We start from the raw sequence: 26,109 nt of genomic DNA on the forward strand, positions 1-26,109 counted from the left end.
TTCTTGGACACAGGGGGCGGTATTCCAGTAGTTATATTCTTGGACACAGGGGGCGGTATTCCAGTAGTTATATTCTTGGACACAGGGGGCGGTATTCCAGTAGTTATATTCTTGTACATAGGGGGCGGTATTCCAGTAGTTATATTCTTGTACATAGGGGGCGGTATTCCAGTAGTTATATTCTTGGACATAGGGGGCAGTATTCCAGTAGTTATATTCTTGTACATATGGAGCAGTATTATAGTAGTTATATTCTTGTACATAGGAGCAGTATTATAGTAGTTATATTCTTGTACATAGGAGGCAGTATTATAGTAGTTATATTCTTGTACATAGGAGGCAGTATTATAGTAGTTATATTCTTGTACATAGGAGCAGTATTATAGTAGTTATATTCTTGTACATAGGAGCAGTATTATAGTAGTTATATTCTTGTACATAGGAGCAGTATTATAGTAGTTATATTCTTGTACATAGGGGGCAGTATTATAGTAGTTATATTCTTGTACATAGGGGGCAGTATTATAGTAGTTATATTCTTGTACATAGGGGCAGTATTATAGTAGTTATATTCTTGTACATAGGGGGCAGTATTATAGTAGTTATATACTTGTACATAGGAGCAGTATTATAGTAGTTATATTCTTGTACATAGGAGCAGTATTATAGTAGTTATATTCTTGTACATAGGGGGCAGTATTATAGTAGTTATATTCTTGTACATAGGGGGCAGTATTATAGTAGTTATATTCTTGTACATAGGGGCAGTATTATAGTAGTTATATTCTTGTACATAGGGGGCAGTATTATAGTAGTTATATACTTGTACATAGGAGCAGTATTATAGTAGTTATAATCTTGTACATAGCAGGCAGTATTATAGTAGTTATATTCATGTACATAGGAGGCAGTATTATAGTAGTTATATTCTTGTACATAGAGGCAGTATTATAGTAGTTATATTCTTGTATATAGGGGCAGTATTATAGTAGTTATATTCTTGTACATAGAGGCAGTATTATAGTAGTTATATTCTTGTACACAGGGAGCAGTATTATAGTAGTTATATTCTTGTACACAGGGAGCAGTATTATAGTAGTTATATTCTTGTACATAGGGGGCAGTATTATAGTAGTTATATTCTTGTACATAGAGGCAGTATTATAGTAGTTATATTCTTGTACACAGGGAGCAGTATTATAGTAGTTATATTCTTGTACACAGGGAGCAGTATTATTGTAGTTATATTCTTATACATAGGGGGCAGTATTATAGTAGTTATATTCTTGTACATAGGGGGCAGTATTATAGTAGTTATATTCTTGTACATAGGAGGCAGTATTATAGTAGTTATAGTCTTGTACATAGGAGCAGTATTATAGTAGTTATATTCTTGTACATAGGGGGCAGTATTATAGTAGTTATATTCTTGTACATATGGGGCAGTATTATAGTAGTTATATTCTTGTACATAGGAGCAGTATTATAGTAGTTATATTCTTGTACATAGGAGGCAGTATTATAGTAGTTATATTCTTGTACATAGGGGGCAGTATTATAGTAGTTATATTCTTGGTCATAGGGGCAGTATTATAGTAGTTATATTCTTATACATAGGAGCAATATTATATTAGTTATATTCTTGTACATAGGAGGAGTATTATAGTCGTTATATTCTTGTACATAGGGGGCAGTATTATAGTAGTTATATTCTTGTACATAGGAGGCAGTATTATAGTAGTTATATTCTTGTACATAGGGGGCAGTATTATAGTAGTAATATTCTTGTACATAGGAGCAGTATTATAGTAGTTATATTCTTGTACATAGGGGGCAGTATTATAGTAGTAATATTCTTGGACATAGGAGCAGTATTATAGTAGTTATATTCTTGGACATAGGAGCAGTATTATAGTAGTTATATTCTTGTATATAGGAGCAGTATTATAGTAGTTATATTCTTGTACATAGGGGGCAGTATTATAGTAGTTATATTCTTGTACATAGGAGGCAGTATTATAGTAGTTATATTCTTGGACATAGGGGGCAGTATTATAGTAGTTATATTCTTGTACATAGGAGCAGTATTATAGTAGTTATGTTCTTGTACATAGGGGGCAGTATTATAGTAGTTATATTCTTGTACATAGAGGGCAGTATTATAGTAGTTATATTCTTGTACATAGAGGGCAGTATTATAGTAGTTATATTCTTGTATATAGGGGGCAGTATTATAGTAGTTATATTCTTGTACATAGGAGGTAGTATTATAGTAGTTATATTCTTGTACATAGGGGGCAGTATTATAGTAGTTATATTCTTATACATAGGAGGCAGTATTATAGTAGTTATATTCTTGTACATAGGGGGCAGTATTATAGTAGTTATATTCTTGTACATAGGAGCAGTATTATAGTAGTTATATTCTTGTACATAGGAGCAGTATTCTAGTAGTTATATTCTTGTACATAGGGAGGCAGTATTATAGTAGTTATATACTTGTACATAGGGGGCAGTATTATAGTAGTTATATTCTCATACATAGGGGGCAGTATTATAGTAGTTAGATTCTTCTACATAGGTGGCAATATTACCGTATTTTATGTTCTGTTATGACATAATATGCAGGGTCTCTCACCTCCAGTAGTGCAGCTGCTGGATCTCCCTGGAGGCTCTTTCCAAGCTTATCAACCTCATCCAGGAGAAAAACTGGATTGTTCATGCCCACAGTCTTTAGCCCATTGATGATACGGCCAGGCATGCTGCCTACGTAGGTGCGTCTGTTAATATAAGCAAACCACAGTGAATGGCCAGTGAGCGTTGTAATGACAGGAGCAGCTGGCAGATATAGGCTAGAGGTGATTGCCACAATCTATGCAGGCCCAGATGATCTACTTCCTTAATGCAACAGCATCTTCTGGAGCTCCAGCAATCAGTCACCTCCTGGCCTTTCTCCTCTTCCCTGATCTGCTGTCAGTCCATCGGTGCCCTAGCTACACAATCACTTTAGCATAGTTCTGGTGCTCTATTTATGTGCCAAGTTTGGTACATAAATACAGCACCAGTACCAAGCTCATTACACTAACAAGCTTGGTCCCGCTACTGTACTTATGTACAGAGCTTAGTCCTGTTGTCTAAGTACTGTACCAGAATCAAGCCCCGCACATAAGTACAGCAGTAGAACCAAGCTCAGTACAGTGCTTATGTAGCAAGCTTGGTTGTGGTATAGTATCTCTGGAGCGGTTTTCCTTCCCCTTATGATTCGGAGGTGGTTGTTGTGCCAACAATACATTGTACACAGGCTGCCATCTAAGCTGAGGCGGGCACTACACAGAGTACTGTCTAGACTGGATACGACAGAGCAGGACTAGCTTTCTATGGGTCATCAGCGCCGAATGGCAAACATCACGGTTTATAATCACTGACAGCCGGCGGAGATCTTGAACAGGATGAAAAATTGAAGGCCAGAATACATATAAGTTAGTAACAAGCCTGATATGGGTGCCGGACCTCAGACGTTACATAATAATCAGATTGTTCTGCCTTTATCTATGTGCCCAGCACTCCGCCGCGCCCCGAGGGCCGGATCCCGGGGACACGAGGAGCGCGTGAGGTCTGGAATACAAAGATGCAGCTTAATAACAGAGCAGATGAGGGAGGCGAGGACCGCGCAGAAGAACAGCACGCTTGTTTGTTACAGTATCTGCGGTGAACACAGGCGACCATTCATGTCCGCAGCAGACGGTCGGAGCGTGTAATGAGCCCGGGTCCGGTTACGGGACACCATCAACAAAACAAGACGCGTCTCGCTGTAATATGGCGGTGGGAAAATACAAAATAAGCAAGTTTCAGCACAACTGCATTCCCGTAGCACCGCCCACACGCTAAAAACACGGACTTTTAGGGTCTGCATTCATTTCCATGCAAGGAACGGACAATCCACGGCCTTAATGTAGAGACTACGAGGGGCATTTACTAGACCGCCGATCCAAGCCCAGACCGCCCTACCTGTGTCCGCGGATATCGGACTGATCGCAGACTCCTCCCAGCGCGATCCGGTGGAACTCTCTCCCCAGAGTCTTAGCGATGGATCTTCCTACACTGGTTTTCCCGACTCCCGGGGGCCCCACAAAGCACAGGATGGGGCCCTTCAAGTTGTTCTTGAGCTGACGGACGGCCAGATACTCCAGGACTCGCTTTTTCAGCTTCGTCATGGCGTAGTGATCGTTATCCAGCAAGATCCTGGCCGCGCGGATATCCAGGCGATCTACAGAGAGATTCAGACAGGGGTATATAAAAATCAGAATATGAACCATGGAGAACCAACATCCCAGCATGCCCTGCACCAGCCGAGCTCATTTATCAGTTTCAGCTCTGTCCCTAATTGTTAAAGGGATTCTCCAGATCTCAACGATTGATGACCGCTCCTGATTGGTGGGGCCTGTTTCTCGAGATTCCGGCCAATCAGCTTTTCACCAAGCCTGCTGTCAGTATGGACAGAGCTGGAAGCAGACAGCTCCGTGCACATTGCAGTGGCCTGGGTTGGTACTGCAGCTCCCATTAAACTATGTATTACCAACCCGAACCGCTGCCACGTGTGCAGAGCCGTATAGACGTGAGAGTGGGACATTTTCCTAAATTTCCTATTGTCAACAGATGTACAGGGTGGTCCAACGGTATGGAGACACCTGAATGAATGGAAAACCATCCTTGGACATCTGTGAGGGGTGGTGTCCAATATGGCAGCCATTTTGAAAACCACCATCCTGGAACCAAGTTGATATTTTTAAAAGGGAAGGGGTGCGTGTGACATATGTAGGCGATAGAGAATTCCACAAGGAACCCAAATCTGTTCTTAAAGGCCATGTAGCTTTATTCCTGATGAAGGTATTACATTTTCTCTTTGATAGAGATACAGATATGGCTTGGAGAGGAGACTGTGCTGATCTCCAAGGAGCACAGTACCCGAGTCATTGCATTGGATTACAGCAGTCGGCACCCTGACGACCCATCCGCCATGGCACAGTTGGCAAATTGCTTGCCCATTTTTCACTAAACAGATTCTGTGTTGGACCTTCTAAAGTGGACAAAACTGCCACGGACGAAGCATCATATCACCCGGCGTCTGTCCCCGGAGAGTAGGACGAGTCAAACCACCATTGGGCAGGTACTGGCTACGCACAAATGGCGCCCCTACAAGATCCAGTTGCTTCATCATCTCAACGAAGACCATCCCAATCGCCGTGTTGAATGGTGGAATGGGTGTCACAACAATTACAACGGGACCATGGACCTGTTCATGGAGGAGCTACTGTTTAGCGATGAAGCAAACTTCCATGTGAACGGGGAGGTGAACCAACAAAACCTTCACCACTGGTCTGACACAAACCAACACCGACCGACCCCTCCAAGACGGCTGGTGCACAGAAAGTCATGGTGTGGTGTGTTGGGTACGAAGATAGTGCGCCCATTCTTCATTGGCTGTAACCTTACTGCTGCCAAGTATCTGCAGTTGTTACGTGACGAGGCGTTCCCATCACTGTGCAACAAAGATGGCGCATCCCCAGGGTTCCCCCAGCAGGACGGGGCCCCCCCACATTACATCCACGAGTTTTTAGTTCCGCAATTTCCGTGGAAGTGGGTTGGACGTTGTGGCCCAGTGGAGCGGCGCCCACCAACTCTCACCCCCTTGGACGTCTACCTGTGGGGTTTGTCAAGTCCAGGGTTTATGCAGTGAAGATCTGAAGTTTGGCGCACATGCACCAGCGGATCCTGGACGCCGGCGCAAGCATCTCCGCTGCGGTGTCGCTCTCAGTGCGTCGTGAATGGGAGAAGGGAATCGCCTGGACGATTCAAAACCGGGAGCACATCGAGCTCATCCTGTAGTGGATCGGCATGGTGTACCCGGTCACGGAAAAAAGGTTAATACCTTTGGCAGGAATCAAGGTAGACGCCATTTAAGAACAGATTCGGGTTCCTGATCCCATTCTCCAGCAGATACGTATGTCACACGCACCCCTCCCATCTGAAAATATCAACTCGGTTCCAAGATGGCAGCTTTCAAAAAGGCCACCATGTTGGACACTGCCACTCTCAGATTTACCCCCTTTCCCTTACCAACATGCCACACACAGGATGGCGGTCTCAACTACCATTTTCCACTTATTCGGGGGTCTCCATAGTTTTGCACCCCCTGTAGGTTGTTAAAGGACCTGTGTCCCATAAGTGCAAAGATACATCTGCGCAGGCAGCAAATACCATGACGCAGTACCAGTTGGGGCACGCCGCCCCCCGTACTCCTCGCACCCCGGTAGTGTAGGGGTGGCCTGTGGAAGTGAATGCTCTGCAGAGCCCGGATTTACTTCATCTCACATCCGAGAATTTGGCTCCTTTGATCTCTTAAAATGTTCCCAGCTTAAAGCAAATCCGTCTCTAGAAATGGCTGCAGGACGCGCTGAACAATGCGGCCGTGACGTGCGCCGCTGCGGGATTAGACGGCCGCGCGGATGAAGATGGAGGCATTACTGGGATCGTTACTTCCCTAAGCCACCAGTCTGTGTGACAATTCGCTGCAGCGGCGCCATTATAGGACCGTGCAAGTCTCCCCCCTAGACGGTGCTGGTCCCATGGGGGCTATTCACAGCATGACCATCAAGGAGGGTGCCGACACTACAAGTAATATGTGGGGTGGAGGTACAGAATAGTGCTGGGGATACACACCGAACAACCCTTTATTAGACCCCATCTAGTAGCGCGTCTGACTTTTCCAACCACACAGCAATTCATTGTCGCATAGATTCCACTCGGTGATGAAATGGTCCTGCAGGAATACCGGCCCCTGCGGACAGGAAGCTTCTTGTAGTTGCTGCAGATTAGATGGCGGTGCTGACATGTTCTGACCGGCTGACAGGAAGGGGTCAGCGATTTCATGCTGCTTGTGCCAAATTCTGACCTCCCATCAGCAACAGACATCTGGCTCCATCTGACCAGGAGATGTTTTCCCGCTGCTCAGTGATACAAGTTTTGCGCTCTTTTGCCCGCTGGAGTCTCGTCTTTCTGTTTCCCTTATACACAATGGCGCTGGAACTGATCGCCCGCTGTTATACAATCCGTGCGGAGGAACGGCGAGTTGTGCGTTCGGACACGTTAGTTGCAGCTCCAGCGTTGTATTCAGCTGACTGTGCAGCCTGTTGGTCAGAACGATTCCTGACATCCTCCTCCGACCCCTTTCAGTGATGAGTTGTTTCCGTCCGCAGGATTCCCTTTCACTGGATGGTTCCCTCGATCGCGCCATTCTCTGTATACTCTCTGCACCATTATATGAGAAAACCACCGCAGTTGGCAGTGAGCCCCCGGCTAGTCCAGCACTGATGACCGGCCTCGTTAGAAGTCGCTCCGATCGCTGGATTTTCCATCTAATGTGGATTCACACTGAAACTGATCCACGGAAAACTTGTCACGTGACTTTATGCCGCACTCCGGGGTCACAGTGAGAATTACCATACAGGGCAGCGCCAATCATGAGCGGGCCGGTGAATTGTGCGTAGGGGACCGTATAAGAGTACTTAACTATGATAACCAAAAAGTAACAAAAACCACTAATAATAATGGTTTCCGCTCCTGGGACAGCTGGCAATAACCTTACTAACGATCGGCCACTCAGGGGTCTGGGAAAGCCGGGTGCCGGCAGCTTTTCTCATGACTTCTATGTGCAGTGATGGTTGGTGTTCTGCAGCTCATTTGTGGGTCTGTCACACGGCTGGAATGTCAGCCCCCCTGGGAACGGGCCGATGTTTTGCTCCGTCCGTAGTTAAAGGTTCCTCCTCGCTCTGCAGAAACAATGATCTGGCTCCGCACCAAACGCCCGTCTGCCGCGCTCTCCTGCGCTTTTATTTTCTTTTCCTGAACTCCCAATGTTGATAGAACTCGGACCGCCGCGGAAAAAAAAAAAAAATGAAAATCGACTCTGGGAACGTTCACTTTTCTGTATCTGTGGGTAGATGTAAGTGCAGGATACGAGGGGGGGGGGGGGGGGGGGATACTTTACACAAACTTCCAGGAGCGACCATCAGCATGCAACATCAACACTAATGTCGTATAACATTAAGTCTGTGGAACTACTCATTCACCTTGTGGACAGCACCAAGTTGGCATAAGGAGACTTGGAAGTGCAATGCTCCCTGGGAAATCAGGTATGCAAAACAGGAGGTGGTAAAAGGACTTTGCGGCGCCAATTATTAAGAGGCCGCTTCCCTATAAGTCAACGTGTGACCTTCTGTAAGGCCTTGTAACGTGACTAAGGATAGAAGTTGAACGCATACGACAGTCGGTCCCCCTAGTGGTGGTACGAGGGACAATGACAGCTCAGCGGTATGTTCAGGACATCCTGCAGCCACATGTGTTCCTCTCATGGCGGCTTCAAAGAGGCAGCCGGATAATGCTCGACCGCACACACAAGGGGGTCGCAGGAGCCCCCATAACATTGTCACACTGCTGTGGCTGCCATGTCACCAGATTTATTACTAATAGAACATGTAGGGGACCTTCTGGGACGCCAACTTCTACAGCCAATGGAGTTTGCACAATCTAGAGGCTCAGTTACAGCAAATGGCACAATATGCCGCAGGATACCATAAAGAACCAGTATGCCTCCATGTCCACATGTATCACATCTAGTATCCAAGCTAGAGGTGGTACAACAGGGTACTAGAGCCTCCATGCCCCCCGTATCACATCTTGCATCCAAGTTACAGGTGGTACAACAGGGTACTAGAGCCTCCATGCCCCCCGTATCACATCTTGTATCCAAGCTACAGGTGGTACAACAGGGCACTAGGGCCTCCAAGCCAGTATCACATCTTGTATCCAAGCTCCAAGCAGTACAACAGGGTACTAGAGCCTCCATGCCTGCCTGTATCACATCTTGTATCCAAGCTAGAGGCGGTACAACAGGGTACTAGAGCCTCCATGCCCACCTGTATCACATCTTGTGTCCAAGCTAGAGGCGGTACAACAGGGTACTAGAGCCTCCATGCCTGCCTGTATCACATCTTGTATCCAAGCTAGAGGCGGTACAACAGGGTACTAGAGCCTCCATGCCTCCCGTATCACATCTTGTATCCAAGCTAGAGGCGGTACAACAGGGTACTAGAGCCTCCATGCCTGCCTGTATCACATCTTGTATCCAAGCTAGAGGCGGTACAACAGGGTACTAGAGCCTCCATGCCCCCCATATCACATCTTGTATCCAAGCTAGAGGTGGTACAACAGGATACTAGAGCCTCCATGCACCCCGTATCACATCTTGTATCCAAGCTAGAGGTGGTACAACAGGGTACTAGAGCCTCCATGCCTGCCCGTATCACATCTTGTATCCAAGCTAGAGGTGGTACAACAGGGTACTAGAGCCTCCATGCTGCCTGTATCACATCTTGTATCCAAGCTAGAGGCGGTACAACAGGGTACTAGAGCCTCCATGCTGCCTGTATCACATCTTGTATCCAAGCTAGAGGTGGTACAACAGGGTACTAGAGCCTCCATGCCCACCCGTATCACATCCTGTATCCAAGCTAGAGGTGGTACAACAGGGTACTAGAGCCTCCATGCCCGCTTGTATCACATCTTGTATCCAAGCTAGAGGCGGTACAACAGGGTACTAGAGCCTCCATGCCCACCCGTATCACATCTTGTATCCAAGCTAGAGGCGGTACAACAGGGTACTAGAGCCTCCCTACAAGGGGTCGGTTCTCCATAATTAATGACCCTTCTGCTCTGATGTGTAATCACTTCTATCAGAGAGTTTCTTTCTATTCTGTCCCCCTCCAGCGGTTGGATGTTACGGACCATTACTGTATACTGGACTGTTTGACAAGAGGTTTACAGTCTTTCTAACGGTTTGATGATCACCTTCCCCCCCCCCCTGCCCCCCCCCCCCCCCCAGTCTCTATTATATCAGGTTACAGGAATTATAAGAAATGCTTGAAGCAGATCGGAAAGGTTTTGTTTAGCAACAAAAGGCAAAATCTAAAACAAGACGATACAAAGTATCAACTGTGCAGAAATGGCCATCTGCAGACAATGCCGGGCAGCGGCCAAACCAAACACAGCCCCCCCAGGAGGGATCCTCCTACAGTCCCAAACAGCCCAGGAATCTGGAGGGGGTGGTCAACAACGCCAAACAATACACGCCGTGTGTATCACATGCACACGAGGAATGCCACATCTGTGAGTCCCCGGACCACAACAAGGACTGCAAAAGGACAAAACCCGTAAAACCACAAAATGGAATAAATGGAATATTTGGCCCAGAAGGAAGAATGGAAGCAGGTCTGGAAACGTGGAGATCTCCGGGTCCTGCAGCCTGTAAACAGGTTATGTAACGAGGCACCTCCAGTGCGCTGCTGCCACCTGCTGGGGAGGAGCTCTTCCTGCAGATTCAATGGTCGCTAGTGGAAAATAGCAAAAGTTGTCCTGCAGTGAACTTTATCTAATGGTTGTTGATTAAACCAACGGAAGGCTATGAGGTCCTCTGCCAATTATGACTGGTCAGGGAAAATATGCGCACATTTCCTAGAGGTCTATTGCATCTAGGGGGCCACACTCTATGGTGTGTAATGGGAAGGGGGGGGGGGGGCTCAACTTTCTGCGGACAGATGGGGAACAGAAGGGTCAGAGATGAGGAATATCAGTCCCCAATCCTTCCGACACAGAAGTGTCCAATGGTCGACCCAGTGATAATTGCGCCTGAGCTTTCACACAGGAGCGATCATGCCCAGTAAATGGATGTGGAGCGGGTGGAGATGGTTCTGGCTGCCCGCCTCCGTACGCAGTCAGAGGGCCCAACCTCTAACACAAGAGCATTCGGCTGAGGAGGCAAAGGAGACGAAACGTCTGGATGTAAAGGGGAACTCCAGCCGGACAGCCGTTGTCAGACATGATCTGGGGTCGTCATCCGCAAGAATAGCCTGACCAACGACTAGATGACACCCGCCACGTATGTACTGCGCAGCTGAGGTCTTGTTCTCCGCAGCAGCGCCCCCCATTAACCCATTCTGTTCCTCAGCGATTCCAATGGGTTTAAAGAAAACGGAAATATTTCTGTTGAATTCTGTTTGGCTTCATTCACGTTTTATTAAAATGGGACAAATACGGCTTTTGGCTGCAGACGTCCCCTTAAAAACGCAAATTAGACAGAATGAAAAGAAATATTTCCGTTTCTTATTATATTTTACATCATTCTCTTGGCCCCTTTAGGGGACTTGAACCTTCGATCATTTGACTGCTTCTACAATATAGTGCAATACTCCAGTACTGCAGTATATCGTACCTTTCATATTCACATATTAAGTCACAGGCAGGGCTTAATAGGATTCAATACATGACAGCCCTGGGAGCTATGGCTAGGCCGGGGCTGCCATGGCAACTATCAACAACCCATGATCGCATCATGGTGGGAAGGGGGATAATGGTGAGTTGGGAGAGGGGTGGGGGTTTACACCTCCTCCAACTGACAGTTTACATACTGTGGTCAAGCCGTGCATGTAAGATATCAAACAGCTGCGATCAAGAGCTAGGAGCGATTGTGGCTGTTAGCTGTCAGTAACAGCTGGCATCCACCGGGCTCAGTGAATAGAAACCTTTATATTACTCATGGCTAAGAAGCTGCACTTTTCTTTATATGTATCCAGTGCAGCAATCCTCAGTGAGCTCCAGACAGCAGCAATACTACAAATCTCTCTCCTGTCCTGATTGATTGTTACAATGTATCAGTCTGTATTCCAAGCTGGATACAACTGTGACAAACTCTCAGAAGTGGCGAGCATACAGCTTCATTCCCACTGCAGGAGGCCTCTGTAGCAATTCGAAAAGATTGCCATTCAAATGCAGCAAGCAGAGATCTTGAACATAAAGCAGTGATTGTAGAAACTTCTATTCAGTGCTGCACCGATACACAAACTACTAGGAGAGGCAGCGAGGTCCCAGCAATCAGTCATGGATGGCAGACCCCGTCAGTGATTATGGCGGGTCTGCCCTGGAACAAGCGCCCATCATGGCGGTGGGAGAGTGCGTGCAGCGGCATCAGGGTCCTGCGGCTTTCCCATGGGAAGAGGCCATTGTATCAGTGCAGGTTCATGCTGAGCATTAGTGCTGCCAGGCTTGGATCCGTTCCTAGAACAACAGCTGCCCCGACTGCTGACACCAGATAGCAGCGGCACAAAGTTTGCAAAGTCGACCAGTTTTCATGGGGAACGGATTACAAAAACACAGCGAGAAGCAGAAGACGATTAACGGCCAGACACAGAAATGACGAAAACCAGTTCACACGCGGAGACGAAGGATTGTCATCTGATGTTTACAGTCACAACGAGCGTGGGAAGACAAACACAAGCGAGACACATGTGATAACATGAGCACACAATGCAGCTGCTGCACACAGGGGGCGCTACACTCACTGAGAGGTGATGTACAACAACCTAAAAAAGAGTCGGGAAGGGAACAGAACAATACTACTTAAAGGGACACTAACACTAAAATACACACTTATAAAACAGTAGTTACTTTCTTGTACATAGGGGGCAGTATTATAGTAGTTATATTCTTGCACATAGGGGACAGTATTATAGTAGTTATATTCTTGTACATAGGGGGCAGTATTATAGTAGTTATATTCTTGTACATAGGGGGCAGTATTATAGTAGTTCTATTCTTGTACATAGGGGGCAGTATTATAGTAGTTATATTCTTGTACATAGGGGCAGTATTATAGTAGTTATATTCTTGTACATAGGGGGCAGTATTATAGTAGTTATATTCTTGTACATAGGGGGCAGTATTATAGTAGTTATATTCTTGTACATAGGGGACAGTATTATAGTAGTTATATTCTTGTACATAGGGGCCAGTATTATAGTAGTTATATTCTTGTACATAGGGGCAGTATTATAGTAGTTATATTCTTGTACATAGGAGCAGTATTATAGTAGTTATATTCTTGTACATAGGGGGCAGTATTATAGTAGTTCTATTCTTGTACATAGCGGGCAGTATTATAGTAGTTATATTCTTGTACATAGGGGGCAGTATTATAGCAGTTATATTCTTGTACATAGAGGGCAGTATTATAGTAGTTATATTCTTGCACATAGGGGGCAGTATTATAGTAGTTATGTTCTTGTACATAGGGGGCAGTATTATAGTAGTTATATTCTTGTACATAGGGGCAGTATTATAGTAGTTATATTCTTGTACATAGGGAGCAGTATTATAGTAGTTATATTCTTGTACATAGGGGGCAGTATTATAGTAGTTATATAATTGTACATAGGGGGCAGTATTATAGTAGTTATATTCTTGTACATAGGGGGCAGTATTATAGTAGTTATATTCTTGTACATAGGGGGCAGTATTATAGTAGCTATATAATTGTACATAGGGGGCAGTATTATAGATGTTATATTCTTGTACATAGGGGGCAGTATTATAGTAGTTATATTCTTGTACATAGGGGCAGTATTATAGTAGTTATATAATTGTACATAGGGGGCAGTATTATAGTAGTTATATTCTTGTACATAGGGGGCAGTATTATAGTAGTTATATTCTTGTACATAGGGGGCAGTATTATAGTAGTTATATTCTTGTACATAGGGGGCAGTATTATAGTAGTTATATTCTTGTACATAGGGGGCAGTATTATAGTAGTTATATTCTTGCACATAGGGGACAGTATTATAGTAGTTATATTCTTGTACATAGGGGGCAGTATTATAGTAGTTATATTCTTGTACATAGGGGGCAGTATTATAGTAGTTATATTCTTGTACATAGGGGGCAGTATTATAGTAGTTATATTCTTGTACATAGTAGGCAGTATTATAGTAGTTATTTTCTTGTACATAGGAGGCAGTATTATAGTAGTTATATTCTTGTACATAGGGGCAGTATTATAGTAGTTATATTCTTGTATATAGGAGAGCAGTATTATAGTAGTTATATTCTTGTACATAGGGGGCAGTATTATAGTAGTTATATTCTTGTACATAGGGGGCAGTATTATAGTAGTTATATTCTTGTACATAGGAGCAGTATTATAGTAGATATATTCTTGTACATAGGAGGCAGTATTATAGTAGTTATATTCTTGTACATAGGGGGCAGTATTATAGTAGTTATATTCTTGTACATAGGAGGCAGTATTATAGTAGTTATATTCTTGTACATAGGGGGCAGTATTATAGTAGTTATATTCTTGTACATAGGGGGCAGTATTATAGTAGCTATATAATTGTACATAGGGGGCAGTATTATAGTAGTTATATAATTGTACATAGGGGGCAGTATTATAGTAGTTATATTCTTGTACATAGGGGGCAGTATTATAGTAGTTATATTCTTGTACATAGGAGGCAGTATTATAGTAGTTATATTCTTGTACATAGGGGGCAGTATTATAGTAGTTATATTCTTGTACATAGGGGGCAGTATTATAGTAGCTATATAATTGTACATAGGGGGCAGTATTATAGTAGTTATATAATTGTACATAGGGGGCAGTATTATAGTAGTTATATTCTTGTACATAGGGGGCAGTATTATAGTAGTTATATTCTTGTACATAGGAGGCAGTATTATAGTAGTTATATTCTTGTACATAGGGGGCAGTATTATAGTAGTTATATTCTTGTACATAGTTGCAGTATTATAGTAGTTATATTCTTGTACATAGGGGCAGTATTATAGTAGTTACATTCTTGTACATAGGGGGCAGTATTATAGTAGTTATATTCTTGTACATAGGAGGAGTATTATAGTAGTTATATTCTTGTACATCGGAGGCAGTATTATAGTAGTTATATTCTTGTACATATGGGGCAGTATTATAGTAGTTATATTCTTGTACATAGGAGCAGTATTATAGTAGTTATATTCTTGTATATAGGGACAGTATTATAGTAGTTATATTCTTGTACATAGGGAGCAGTATTATAGTAGTTATATTCTTGTACATAGCGGGCAGTATTATAGTAGTTATATTCTTGTACATAGGAGCAGTATTATAGTAGTTATATTCTTGTACATGGGGGCAGTATTATAGTAGTTATATTCTTGTACATAGGGGGCAGTATTATAGTAGTTATATTCTTGTACATAGGGGGCAGTATTATAGTAGTTATATTCTTGTACATAGGGGGGCAGTATTATAGTAGTTATATTCTAGTACATAGGGAGCAGTATTATAGTAGTTATATTCTTGTACATAGGAGGAGTATTATAGTAGTTATATTCTTGTACATCGGAGGCAGTATTATAGTAGTTATATTATTGTACATAGGGGCAGTATTATAGTAGTTATATTCTTGTACATAGGGGGGCAGTATTATAGTAGGTATATTCTTGTACATCGGAGGCAGTATTATAGTAGTTATATTCTTGTACATAGGGGGCAGTATTATAGTAGTTATATTCTTGTACATAGGGGGCAGTATTATAGTAGTTATATTCTTGTACATAGGGGGCAGTATTATAGTAGTTATAGTCTTGTACATAGGGGCAGTATTATAGTAGTTACATTCTTGTACATAGGGGGCAGTATTATAGTAGTTATATTCTTGTACATAGGGGAGCAGTATTATAGTAGTTATATTCTTGTACATAGGGGGCAGTATTATAGTAGTTATATTCTTGTACATAGGGGGCAGTATTATAGTAGTTATATTCTTGTACATAGGGGGCAGTATTATAGTAGTTACATGAACTCTGCTCAATCCTGAGGCATTGTGGTAAGGGCACATATAATTAGTATGGCTGTCAGATACGATGCATCTCACCTCTAGTACTTTTGTTCCAGGGTAGCTCGGACATGAGCTCCAGATAGTTCCTGGTGAGTGCGTACTCCGGCATGGATTGCGGCATTTTCTTCAGTCTGCACCATGAGAATAATATATATAATACACATAAGGTGATGGGGAAGGTGGGAGGAATAGCACCGAGAGCTCACACATCTCCCATCCTCACCTCTTCATTTCCTTCATGCACACCTTCATCGCCGGCTCCGGCATGGCGCACGACTTGATCTTTTTCTCCAAGAGGATGAGGTCATCAGAATCCTCATCATCATCTTCTCCGCTCTCCAGAGAAAGTGATTTACCGGCTCCTCCTCCGAGCTTCCTCAGAGGACGGATCGCAACAATCTAACGATAAATAGAGATAATACAATGAAAACGCACCTGTAAACCTTGTTCTGCTCACATGCAGCTACTGGATTTGTTACAATGTATCAGTGCAGGTAACCACATATGTCTCTCCTGCCCCTCATCCATGACGGTGGTAGAAGGACCGGCTCCCCGCGTTACTTACCCTTTTGTCATCATCTATCTTGGGGTTCCGTGTTTTGTGGAGAAGTTTTAACCCTTCGATCTGACGCAGCAGAAGCGGGATGGTCACTTTGAATCTTTCTTCTAGCTCAACAGCATCAAGGATCTGATCAAGAAAGAAAAGTGAGAACCTTATACACATTGATGTGGATATAGATTGGAGCGCGGAGCAAACGGTAACAATGGCAGTGAGGAGCAGAGGGAGACATGGGACCTTCATTCTCAGGCTCATAGGTGAGACCCCACTGATCAGACTTCTCACCTGTCCGGTGGATAGGAGATAAATGTCAATTATGGTACAACCCGTTTAATCTGGGATCGGGCAAAAAATAGTTTCTCCTTGTGGAGAGCGCCAAGTAGGTGTGAGGAGTCTTACAGGCTATGCAATGCTCCCTGGGAAATGTTGTATGCAAATAAGAGATGGTATAATGGCTCTGCAGCGCCACCTATTGAAAGGTAGTTTCTCTATAAGTCAATATATTCTTCTCCAGAAGGAAAATATAACCCTGTTAAGGGGATTATCGCCCATTTTTGGTGTAGAGTACGGTTCTAGGTGACCGGGTGAGGTCTGTGAAGCGGGTCTGGAGGAGTATGACCTCTCTGGCTTGGCTTATACTCTTAAGGCCCTTTTACATTGCACAATCCTCATGCAAACTGCTCATTAGATGGCACGGTTTGCACAATAATTGGCTTTTAAACTTAGTCATGTGACATGCGTGTTGGACATAGACTTGTCCGAAAACTACTTTCCAGTAGGTGGTGCTGTGGAGGCATTATATAATCTGCCATTTGCATTCCTTAAGGAAGTTTACCAAGATCTAAAGTTATCCCCACCCCGATGATAAGGACCCTTTCACGTGGAACGATCTGTCTGATACTTTTACACAGAAACGATCATCGCTTAATGAACGGAGGTGGATCTAGTCGAAGACTCATTCCTGCCCGCCCACCTCCATTCACATCTGAACCATTTATCAGCCGTGTAAAAGTGCTATAAGTTTATAATTGGTTGGGAACCAATCAATGGGACCCCATTTTGCAGAGAGCGAAGGTCCCTATATAGATGTAGCAGAGGACATGGAACACGTATGCGCGCCACTGCTGCATTCATTTCAATGGCAGTGATGGAACATGTTGAGTACGAACGTTCAGCAATCTCTGCACGGTTGTGGATATGAATGGAGTGTTTATAAGTGCGCATTTGTATCCCCCACTCCATTCCCATGGGGGCTCGTCTGCACCCCGGTTCTCGGGATCCTGGAGTTCCAGCAGTCAGACCCCAATCGATCATCAAGTTATCCCCTATCTTGTGTATAGGGAATAATGTTACATCTTGGCACAACCCCTGTAATCTGGTAATACCAGGAGGTGAGGGATTAGAAAGTATTCTGGATTATCAGACGGTCATAAACTATATAACCCCTTCTTGCACGGGTGGAGCACATGCAGATATCACTGCGACTGTTAATGAGAAGATTTAGGACTAGTGCCGGCTAATAAAACTTTCTGGATTATTGGATGCGGAACTAGAAGTGTCTTGTCTGGCTCGATAGCTGCTTTGTGAATGTGCCATCAGACACCATAAGGAGGGGAGAGGAGGGGGGGGGGGCTCATATGGTCAAAATAAAAAGGAGTCACAACACAAGGCAACAAGTTCTCTAACTTTCTATCAAACTTCGTGTTTCAATTCTTCACTATTGTTCTAGATCTCTGCTTACCATCAGTGAATGGGAACATCCGTTCTCCTACCCAGAGGCTAAAAACCTGTATGAAACCAATATGTCTCGCCGCAGAAGGGTTGTTACAATTCTATCCAGTCTACATAAACAGTCTGTACCGAGACTGATACATTGTAACAAACCAGCAGGAAGGGAGTGAGATTTGTGTTGCTCATATGTTTACCTCGCAGAGGATTGTCCAGACTGCGTTACATTGTAACACATCTTCAGCTACGAGAAGTTTTAGGGTCTTTTCACATGGCAAAATCCACTGTAGTTTCCGTTGTGCCTCGGCGCACGGATCTACCCCCATCAATAGGTAAAACCTGTCTGCTGAATTCTGATGCATTTCCGCTTCAAGAAGTTACATTCCACTTCTTGACACCGAAATGTGATTTTCCGCAACAGAATTCGGCATGCAGATCTGTGGCAAAGACCCGATTCCAATCATCTGTCATCCAATAGTACAGAACATCTACAAGGAAAGAGCAAAATAAAGAACTCCGGCGTCGAGGAGGCGGCAGACGGGATCTCGCTACGTGTCGCTCTGACCTGCAGCTTCTCCTCATTGCTGGTCCGTATGATCGACGTCAGGACGTCCGGCAGTAACTCCCTGGGGAGATTATTCAGCAGCCTCTTCAGTTTAGCCACGGCGGGCACCGAGCCGTCCAACATGTCCACCAGCTGAGGGGGAAGAACACAGAACAGTCAGGTACAGCCGCTCCGAGGATCGTTGGGTGACAGCCGAGACCCCACATCTGTCAGTTAAGAGTACGGAGAGCAGTCATGGCGGCCGTATCGTCACCCACCTGTACGGCGTACTTGTAGAACTGCTCGGAAAGTTCCCCCAGCGCCTCCTTAAACTCGGCTTTACTGCTCAGCTCCTCCAGCCGGTCCAGCTGCTCCACCTCCGCGACGGGATACGGCCGTTGTTTCAGAACCTCTACGATCTGGAATCGGCACAAACCTGTTACCAGCAAGGTGTAATGCGGCTTCGGCCAGTTACTGCCAATGACCTGCACGACCAAGGCGGCAGTCCCGATCCTACAGAGAACAGAAGTGATATTAGTGCCATCTCGCTGGCCCTGGCAACAGCCTGCTGAACCCCCAGGGTTTCCCCAATCCAGGACAGCCGGCCCACCGGAGTTCTGCCCATACAGGACAGTTGCTCCGCCCATACAGGACAGTCGGCCCGCCGGGGCTCCGCCCATACAGGACAGTCGGCCCGCCGGGGCTCCGCCCATACAGGAGTGTCGCTTCGCCCATACAGGACAGTCGGCCCGCCGGGGCTCCGCCCATACAGGACAGTTGCTTCGCCCATACAGGACAGTCGGCCCGCCGGGGCTCCGCCCATACAGGACAGTCGGCCCGCCGGGGCTCCGCCCATACAGGACAGTCGGCCCGCCGGGGCTCCGCCCATACAGGACAGTCGGCCCGCCGGGGCTCCGCCCATACAGGACAGTCGGCCCGCCGGGGCTCCGCCCATACAGGACAGTCGGCCCGCCGGTACTTTCCCTATACAAGACTCTCAATGACCATCCAATGCAGACGCACCAACTCTCGGGTTTGCCCCACACTGTTCAGCTCATTAGGTCTGGGACTGATAAAGACTCCGATTGACTCCTGGGTTTACAGAATATTCATCTGATCTTTCTGCGGCCATCGCCCTTCACCTCTGAGCCGTTATATAAACCTGGTGAAGAGAGAATAGTCCAAAGGCTGAAGAGAGGAGCGTGTGTGGAGGAGGGGGGTGGGGAGCGGGAGCTGCTCTGTAATAATGAAAAGGGGTGGCGGGGGAGGAGGGCAGTTTGAGGAGACGCAACCTAACAGTGAGGGGGGTAGGGGGGTAGGAACACACGCAACAATGGGGGGGGGGGGGGTGGAGAAACGCAATGTCCTCCGTAATGACTGGGGGGGTGGAGGGTACAAGGTCCTCCGTAATGACTGGGGGGGTGGAGGGTACAAGGTCCTCCGTAATGACTGGGGGGGTGGAGGGTACAAGGTCCTCCGTAATGACTGGGGGGGTGGAGGGTACAAGGTCCTCCGTAATGACTGGGGGGGTGGAGGGTACAAGGTCCTCCGTAATGACTGGGGGGGGTGGAGGGTACAAGGTCCTCCGTAATGACTGGGGGGGGGGTGGAGGGTACAAGGTCCTCCGTAACGACTGGGGGGAGGGGGAGGGTACAAGGTCCTCCGTAACGACTGGGGGGGGGGGGGGGGGAATACAAGGTCCTCCGTAACGACTGGGGGGGGGGGGAGGGTACAAGGTCCTCCGTAACGACTGGGGGGGGGGGGAATACAAGGTCCTCCGTAACGACTGGGGGGGGGGGGGGGAGGGTACAAGGTCCTCCGTAACGACTGGGGGGGGGGGGAGGGTACAAGGTCCTCCGTAACGACTGGGGGGGGGGGGGAGGGTACAAGGTCCTCCGTAACGACTGGGGGGGGGGGGGAGGGTACAAGGTCCTCCGTAACGACTGGGGGGGGGGGGGAGGGTACAAGGTCCTCCGTAACGACTGGGGGGGGGGGGAAATACAAGGTCCTCCGTAACGACTGGGGGGGGGGGAATACAAGGTCCTCCGTAACGACTGGGGGGGGGGGGAATACAAGGTCCTCCGTAACGACTGGGGGGGGGGGGGAATGCAAGGTCCTCCGTAATGACTGGGGGGGGGGGGAATGCAAGGTCCTCCGTAATGACTGGGGGGGGGGGAATACAAGGTCCTCCGTAATGACTTGGGGGGGGGGGGGGAATACAAGGTCCTCTGTAATGACTGGGGGGGGGGGGAATGCAAGGTCCTCTGTAATGACTGGAGGGAGGGGGGGATACAAGGTCCTCTGTAATGACTGGAGGGAGGGGGGGATACAAGGTCCTCTAATGAGGGGGGGGGGATACAAGGTCCTCTAATGAGGGGGGGGGATACAAGGTCCTCTAATGAGGGGGGGGGATACAAGGTCCTCTGTAATGAAGGGGGGGGAATACAAGGTCCTCTGTAATGAAGGGGGGGGGGATACAAGGTCCTCTGTAATGAAGGGGGGGGATACAAGGTCCTCTGTAATGAAGGGGGGGATACAAGGTCCTCTGTAATGAAGGGGGGGGGATACAAGGTCCTCTGTAATGAAGGGGGGGGGATACAAGGTCCTCTGTAATGAAGGGGGGGGATACAAGGTCCTCTGTAATGAAGGGGGGGGGATACAAGGTCCTCTGTAATGAAGGGGGGGGGGATACAAGGTCCTCTGTAATGAAGGGGGGGGGGATACAAGGTCCTCTGTAATGAAGGGGGGGGGGATACAAGGTCCTCTGTAATGAAGGGGGGGGGGATACAAGGTCCTCTGTAATGAAGGGGGGGGGGGATACAAGGTCCTCTGTAATGAAGGGGGGGGATACAAGGTCCTCTGTAATGAAGGGGGGGGATACAAGGTCCTCTGTAATGAAGGGGGGGGGGATACAAGGTCCTCTGTAATGAAGGGGGGGGATACAAGGTCCTCTGTAATGAAGGGGGGGGGATACAAGGTCCTCTGTAATGAAGGGGGGGGGATACAAGGTCCTCTGTAATGAAGGGGGGGGGATACAAGGTCCTCTGTAATGAAGGGGGGGGGGATACAAGGTCCTCTGTAATGAAGGGGGGGGGGATACAAGGTCCTCTGTAATGAAGGGGGGGGGATACAAGGTCCTCTGTAATGAAGGGGGGGGATACAAGGTCCTCTGTAATGAAGGGGGGGGATACAAGGTCCTCTGTAATGAAGGGGGGGGGATACAAGGTCCTCTGTAATGAAGGGGGGGGATACAAGGTCCTCTGTAATGAAGGGGGGGGATACAAGGTCCTCTGTAATGAAGGGGGGGGGATACAAGGTCCTCTGTAATGAAGGGGGGGGGATACAAGGTCCTCTGTAATGAAGGGGGGGGGGATACAAGGTCCTCTGTAATGAAGGAGGGGGATACAAGGTCCTCTGTAATGAAGGAGGGGGATACAAGGTCCTCTGTAATGAAGGAGGGGGATACAAGGTCCTCTGTAATGAAGGAGGGGGATACAAGGTCCTCTGTAATGAAGGAGGGGGATACAAGGTCCTCTGTAATGAAGGAGGGGGATACAAGGTCCTCTGTAATGAAGGAGGGGGATACAAGGTCCTCTGTAATGAAGGAGGGGGATACAAGGTCCTCTGTAATGAAGGAGGGGGATACAAGGTCCTCTGTAATGAAGGAGGGGGATACAAGGTCCTCTGTAATGAAGGAGGGGGATACAAGGTCCTCTGTAATGAAGGAGGGGGATACAAGGTCCTCTGTAATGAAGGAGGGGGATACAAGGTCCTCTGTAATGAAGGGGGGGGATACAAGGTCCTCTGTAATGAAGGGGGGGGATACAAGGTCCTCTAATGAAGGGGGGGATACAAGGTCCTCTGTAATGAAGGGGGGGGATACAAGGTCCTCTGTAATGAAGGGGGGGGATACAAGGTCCTCTGTAATGAAGGGGGGGATACAAGGTCCTCTGTAATGAAGGGGGGGGGATACAAGGTCCTCTGTAATGAAGGCGGGGGGATACAAGGTCCTCTGTAATGAAGGCGGGGGGATACAAGGTCCTCTGTAATGAAGGCGGGGGGATACAAGGTCCTCTGTAATGAAGGCGGGGGGATACAAGGTCCTCTGTAATGAAGGCGGGGGGATACAAGGTCCTCTGTAATGAAGGCGGGGGGATACAAGGTCCTCTGTAATGAAGGCGGGGGGATACAAGGTCCTCTGTAATGAAGGCGGGGGGATACAAGGTCCTCTGTTATGGAGGGGGGGGGGGATACAAGGTCCTCTGTTATGGAGGGGGGGGGGGATACAAGGTCCTCTGTTATGGAGGGGGGGGGATACAAGGTCCTCTGTTATGGAGGGGGGGGGGATACAAGGTCCTCTGTTATGGAGGGGGGGGATACAAGGTCCTCTGTTATGGAGGGGGGGGATACAAGGTCCTCTGTTATGGAGGGGGGGGGATACAAGGTCCTCTGTTATGGAGGGGGGGGGATACAAGGTCCTCTGCTATGGAGGGGGGGGGGATACAAGGTCCTCTGTTATGGAGGGGGGGATACAAGGTCCTCTGTTATGGAGGGGGGGATACAAGGTCCTCTGTTATGGAGGGGGGCGGATACAAGGTCCTCTGTTATGGAGGGGGGCGGATACAAGGTCCTCTGTTATGGAGGGGGGGGGGATACAAGGTCCTCTGTTATGGAGGGGGGGGGGGATACAAGGTCCTCTGTTATGGAGGGGGGGGGATACAAGGTCCTCTGTTATGGAGGGGGGGGGGGATACAAGGTCCTCTGTTATGGAGGGGGGGGGGATACAAGGTCCTCTGTTATGGAGGGGGGGGGATACAAGGTCCTCTGTTATGGAGGGGGGGGATACAAGGTCCTCTGTTATGGAGGGGGGGGATACAAGGTCCTCTGTTATGGAGGGGGGGGATACAAGGTCCTCTGTTATGGAGGGGGGGATACAAGGTCCTCTGTTATGGAGGGGGGGGGGGATACAAGGTCCTCTGTTATGGAGGGGGGGGGGATACAAGGTCCTCTGTTATGGAGGGGGGGGGGATACAAGGTCCTCTGTTATGGAGGGGGGGGGATACAAGGTCCTCTGTTATGGAGGGGGGGGGATACAAGGTCCTCTGTTATGGAGGGGGGGGGATACAAGGTCCTCTGTTATGGAGGGGGGGGGATACAAGGTCCTCTGTTATGGAGGGGGGGGGATACAAGGTCCTCTGTTATGGAGGGGGGGGGATACAAGGTCCTCTGTTATGGAGGGGGGGGGATACAAGGTCCTCTGTTATGGAGGGGGGGGATACAAGGTCCTCTGTTATGGAGGGGGGGGGATACAAGGTCCTCTGTTATGGAGGGGGGGGATACAAGGTCCTCTGTTATGGAGGGGGGGATACAAGGTCCTCTGTTATGGAGGGGGGGGGATACAAGGTCCTCTGTTATGGAGGGGGGGGATACAAGGTCCTCTGTTATGGAGGGGGGGGATACAAGGTCCTCTGTTATGGAGGGGGGGGATACAAGGTCCTCTGTTATGGAGGGGGGGGGATACAAGGTCCTCTGTTATGGAGGGGGGGGATACAAGGTCCTCTGTAATGGAGGGGGGGGGGGGAATACGATGTATTCTGCAATAACGTATCAATGCCCAAAGCACTGACATGTACCGACCGTCGCTGCCGCTATAGAAGCGCAGGAAATGTAACAGCGTGGATGTTGCGATAAATGACAGAACCGCAGGGCGTCCGCGCGATTTGTGGATATATCCCGATTGAATACGGCGGTAGGAACTGGGCACGTCGCGGTTATAACGTACGGCCGGCATATATGTTACACATACATTAAACAAATGTATACGATTGTGTGAGTCTACTATATGCCGGCCGTGTTCAGACCTTCACGGCTGTTTTTATAGTAAAATACGGTTTTTCACTATAAAAGTTTTGCGCACGAACATTTTTTATTTATTTTTTTTTAAGCATGAGAACAAAAACCGCAGGCGATAAACGTTCAGCGCGACACGTCACGGCCTGCTACATCCAGCACACTCCATGGAGCAGAGAGGCGCGCCGCTACACTTTACTATCCCACAAAGGAAAAAACTACACAAATGTGAGGTCAAATGCATCCGGGTGCCCGCCGAATGGACCTCCCAACCCCCGGCTGCCCGACAGCCCCACCGAGAGGGAACCCCCTTTTCCCCACGGCTGCCCGACAACCCCACCGAGAGGGAACCCCCTTTTCCCCCCAGCTACCCGACAACCCCACCGAGAGGGAACCCCCTTTTCCCCCCGGCTACCTGACAAGGCCAACCAAGAGGGGAAACCCACCGGCTACCCGACAATCCCACCAAAGCGACCTCCAGACCCCCGGCTACCTAACAAGCCCAACAGAGAGGGGACCTCACTCGGCTGCCCGACCGCCCCGCCAAGGGGACCCCGCAACAACTGCGCTGGGGGTCAGCATGCTAATGAAGAAGACAACTCCACCGAGGGGACGCTGTCAGAACTACAATGGAGGAAAGAACTGCAACATCTGCAGCAGGAGAGGGCACCCCGCGACACCTGACAACTCTTCTAGGGGGGGACCCCACGACACCTAACAATTCCCTTGGGGGGGGTGGACCCCGCGACACCTGACAACTCCCCTGGGGGACCCCGCGACACCTGACAACTCCCCTGGGGGGGGACCCCACAACACCTAACAATTCCCTTGGGGGGGAGGCACCCCGTGACACCTGACAACTCTTCTGGGGGGGGGACCCCACAACACCTAACAACTCTTCTGGGGGGACCCCGCGACACCTGACAACTCCCCAACGGGGACCCCACCACTCCTGACAACCCAGCGGGCACCTCAGCCATGCGGACGTCTGACATACATGGCAGGGCTGGCACACCTGTGCAGGGCGGGCAGCTCCTCGCTGGCACCGGCGGGGTCCTTGGTGTTGGGGATGACCCCGATGATGGTGCTCTTCAGCGAGGTCCCCCGCAGCAGGCGGCTCCGCACCAGCTCCATGTTCCCGGCGCTGTCCACGCTGCACCGCATGCTGGAGCCCGGCAGCAGCACCCCATCCTGGGTGAGCAGCAGCGGCAGGCGGCGGGGGATCTGGATGGAGCCGCCGGTGGTCATGATCAGCCGAGCACTGCGGACGGCAACACCGGGCAAAGGGCGAGATCCGGACTACAAGTACGGCGAGCGCAGAGCGGACAAACAAGCTCCAACCGCGCACTGCGGCGACGACTGACATCTAGTGGTCACTGGGGGGACTGCAGGCTCGGAGGTAAAGTGATGAATGGGGAGCAGCCGGAGATGTGAAGCCTCCGTCCTGGGAACCATCTGCATGCGTGCTAAAGGTTGTGGAGCTACAAGTCCCAGCCTGCCCTGCCTGATTAGTCTTCTGCATGACAAGATGTTGACTGCTAAATCATATGGTGGCCGCACTCTACCGGCCCTCGTGGACCTCTCTGCGGCGTTTAACGCTGTAGTTCACCTAATTCTTCAATATACGCTGTGCTCTA

The 26,109-nt window shown here is 48.2% G+C and overlaps 1 protein-coding gene across 3 annotated transcripts in view; it reads right to left on the reverse strand.

The window, feature by feature from the left end:
• The window catches only part of LONP2 (lon peptidase 2, peroxisomal), a 60,239-nt gene extending 34,456 nt beyond the window's left edge, over nt 1-25,783 (reverse strand). The window contains exons 1-8 of one of the 3 annotated variants that reach the window (XM_066583918.1): nt 25,470-25,783; nt 18,901-19,135; nt 18,644-18,775; nt 16,357-16,479; nt 16,015-16,190; nt 15,828-15,922; nt 4,009-4,267; nt 2,639-2,780 (exon numbers count right to left, since the gene is read on the reverse strand). In XM_066583918.1, the coding sequence (XP_066440015.1) occupies nt 2,639-2,780; nt 4,009-4,267; nt 15,828-15,922; nt 16,015-16,190; nt 16,357-16,479; nt 18,644-18,775; nt 18,901-19,135; nt 25,470-25,720 (1,413 nt within the window). In that variant the 5' untranslated portion in view covers nt 25,721-25,783. The remainder of the gene's footprint in view (nt 1-2,638; nt 2,781-4,008; nt 4,268-15,827; nt 15,923-16,014; nt 16,191-16,356; nt 16,480-18,643; nt 18,776-18,900; nt 19,136-25,469) is intronic. The other 2 variants (XM_066583919.1, XM_066583917.1) reach the window with 2 other exon arrangements.
• Nucleotides 25,784-26,109: the final 326 nt, after the last annotated feature.

Source organism: Eleutherodactylus coqui, chromosome 11 (assembly GCF_035609145.1).
Source record: "Eleutherodactylus coqui strain aEleCoq1 chromosome 11, aEleCoq1.hap1, whole genome shotgun sequence".
NCBI classification, from domain to species: Eukaryota; Metazoa; Chordata; class Amphibia; order Anura; family Eleutherodactylidae; genus Eleutherodactylus; species Eleutherodactylus coqui.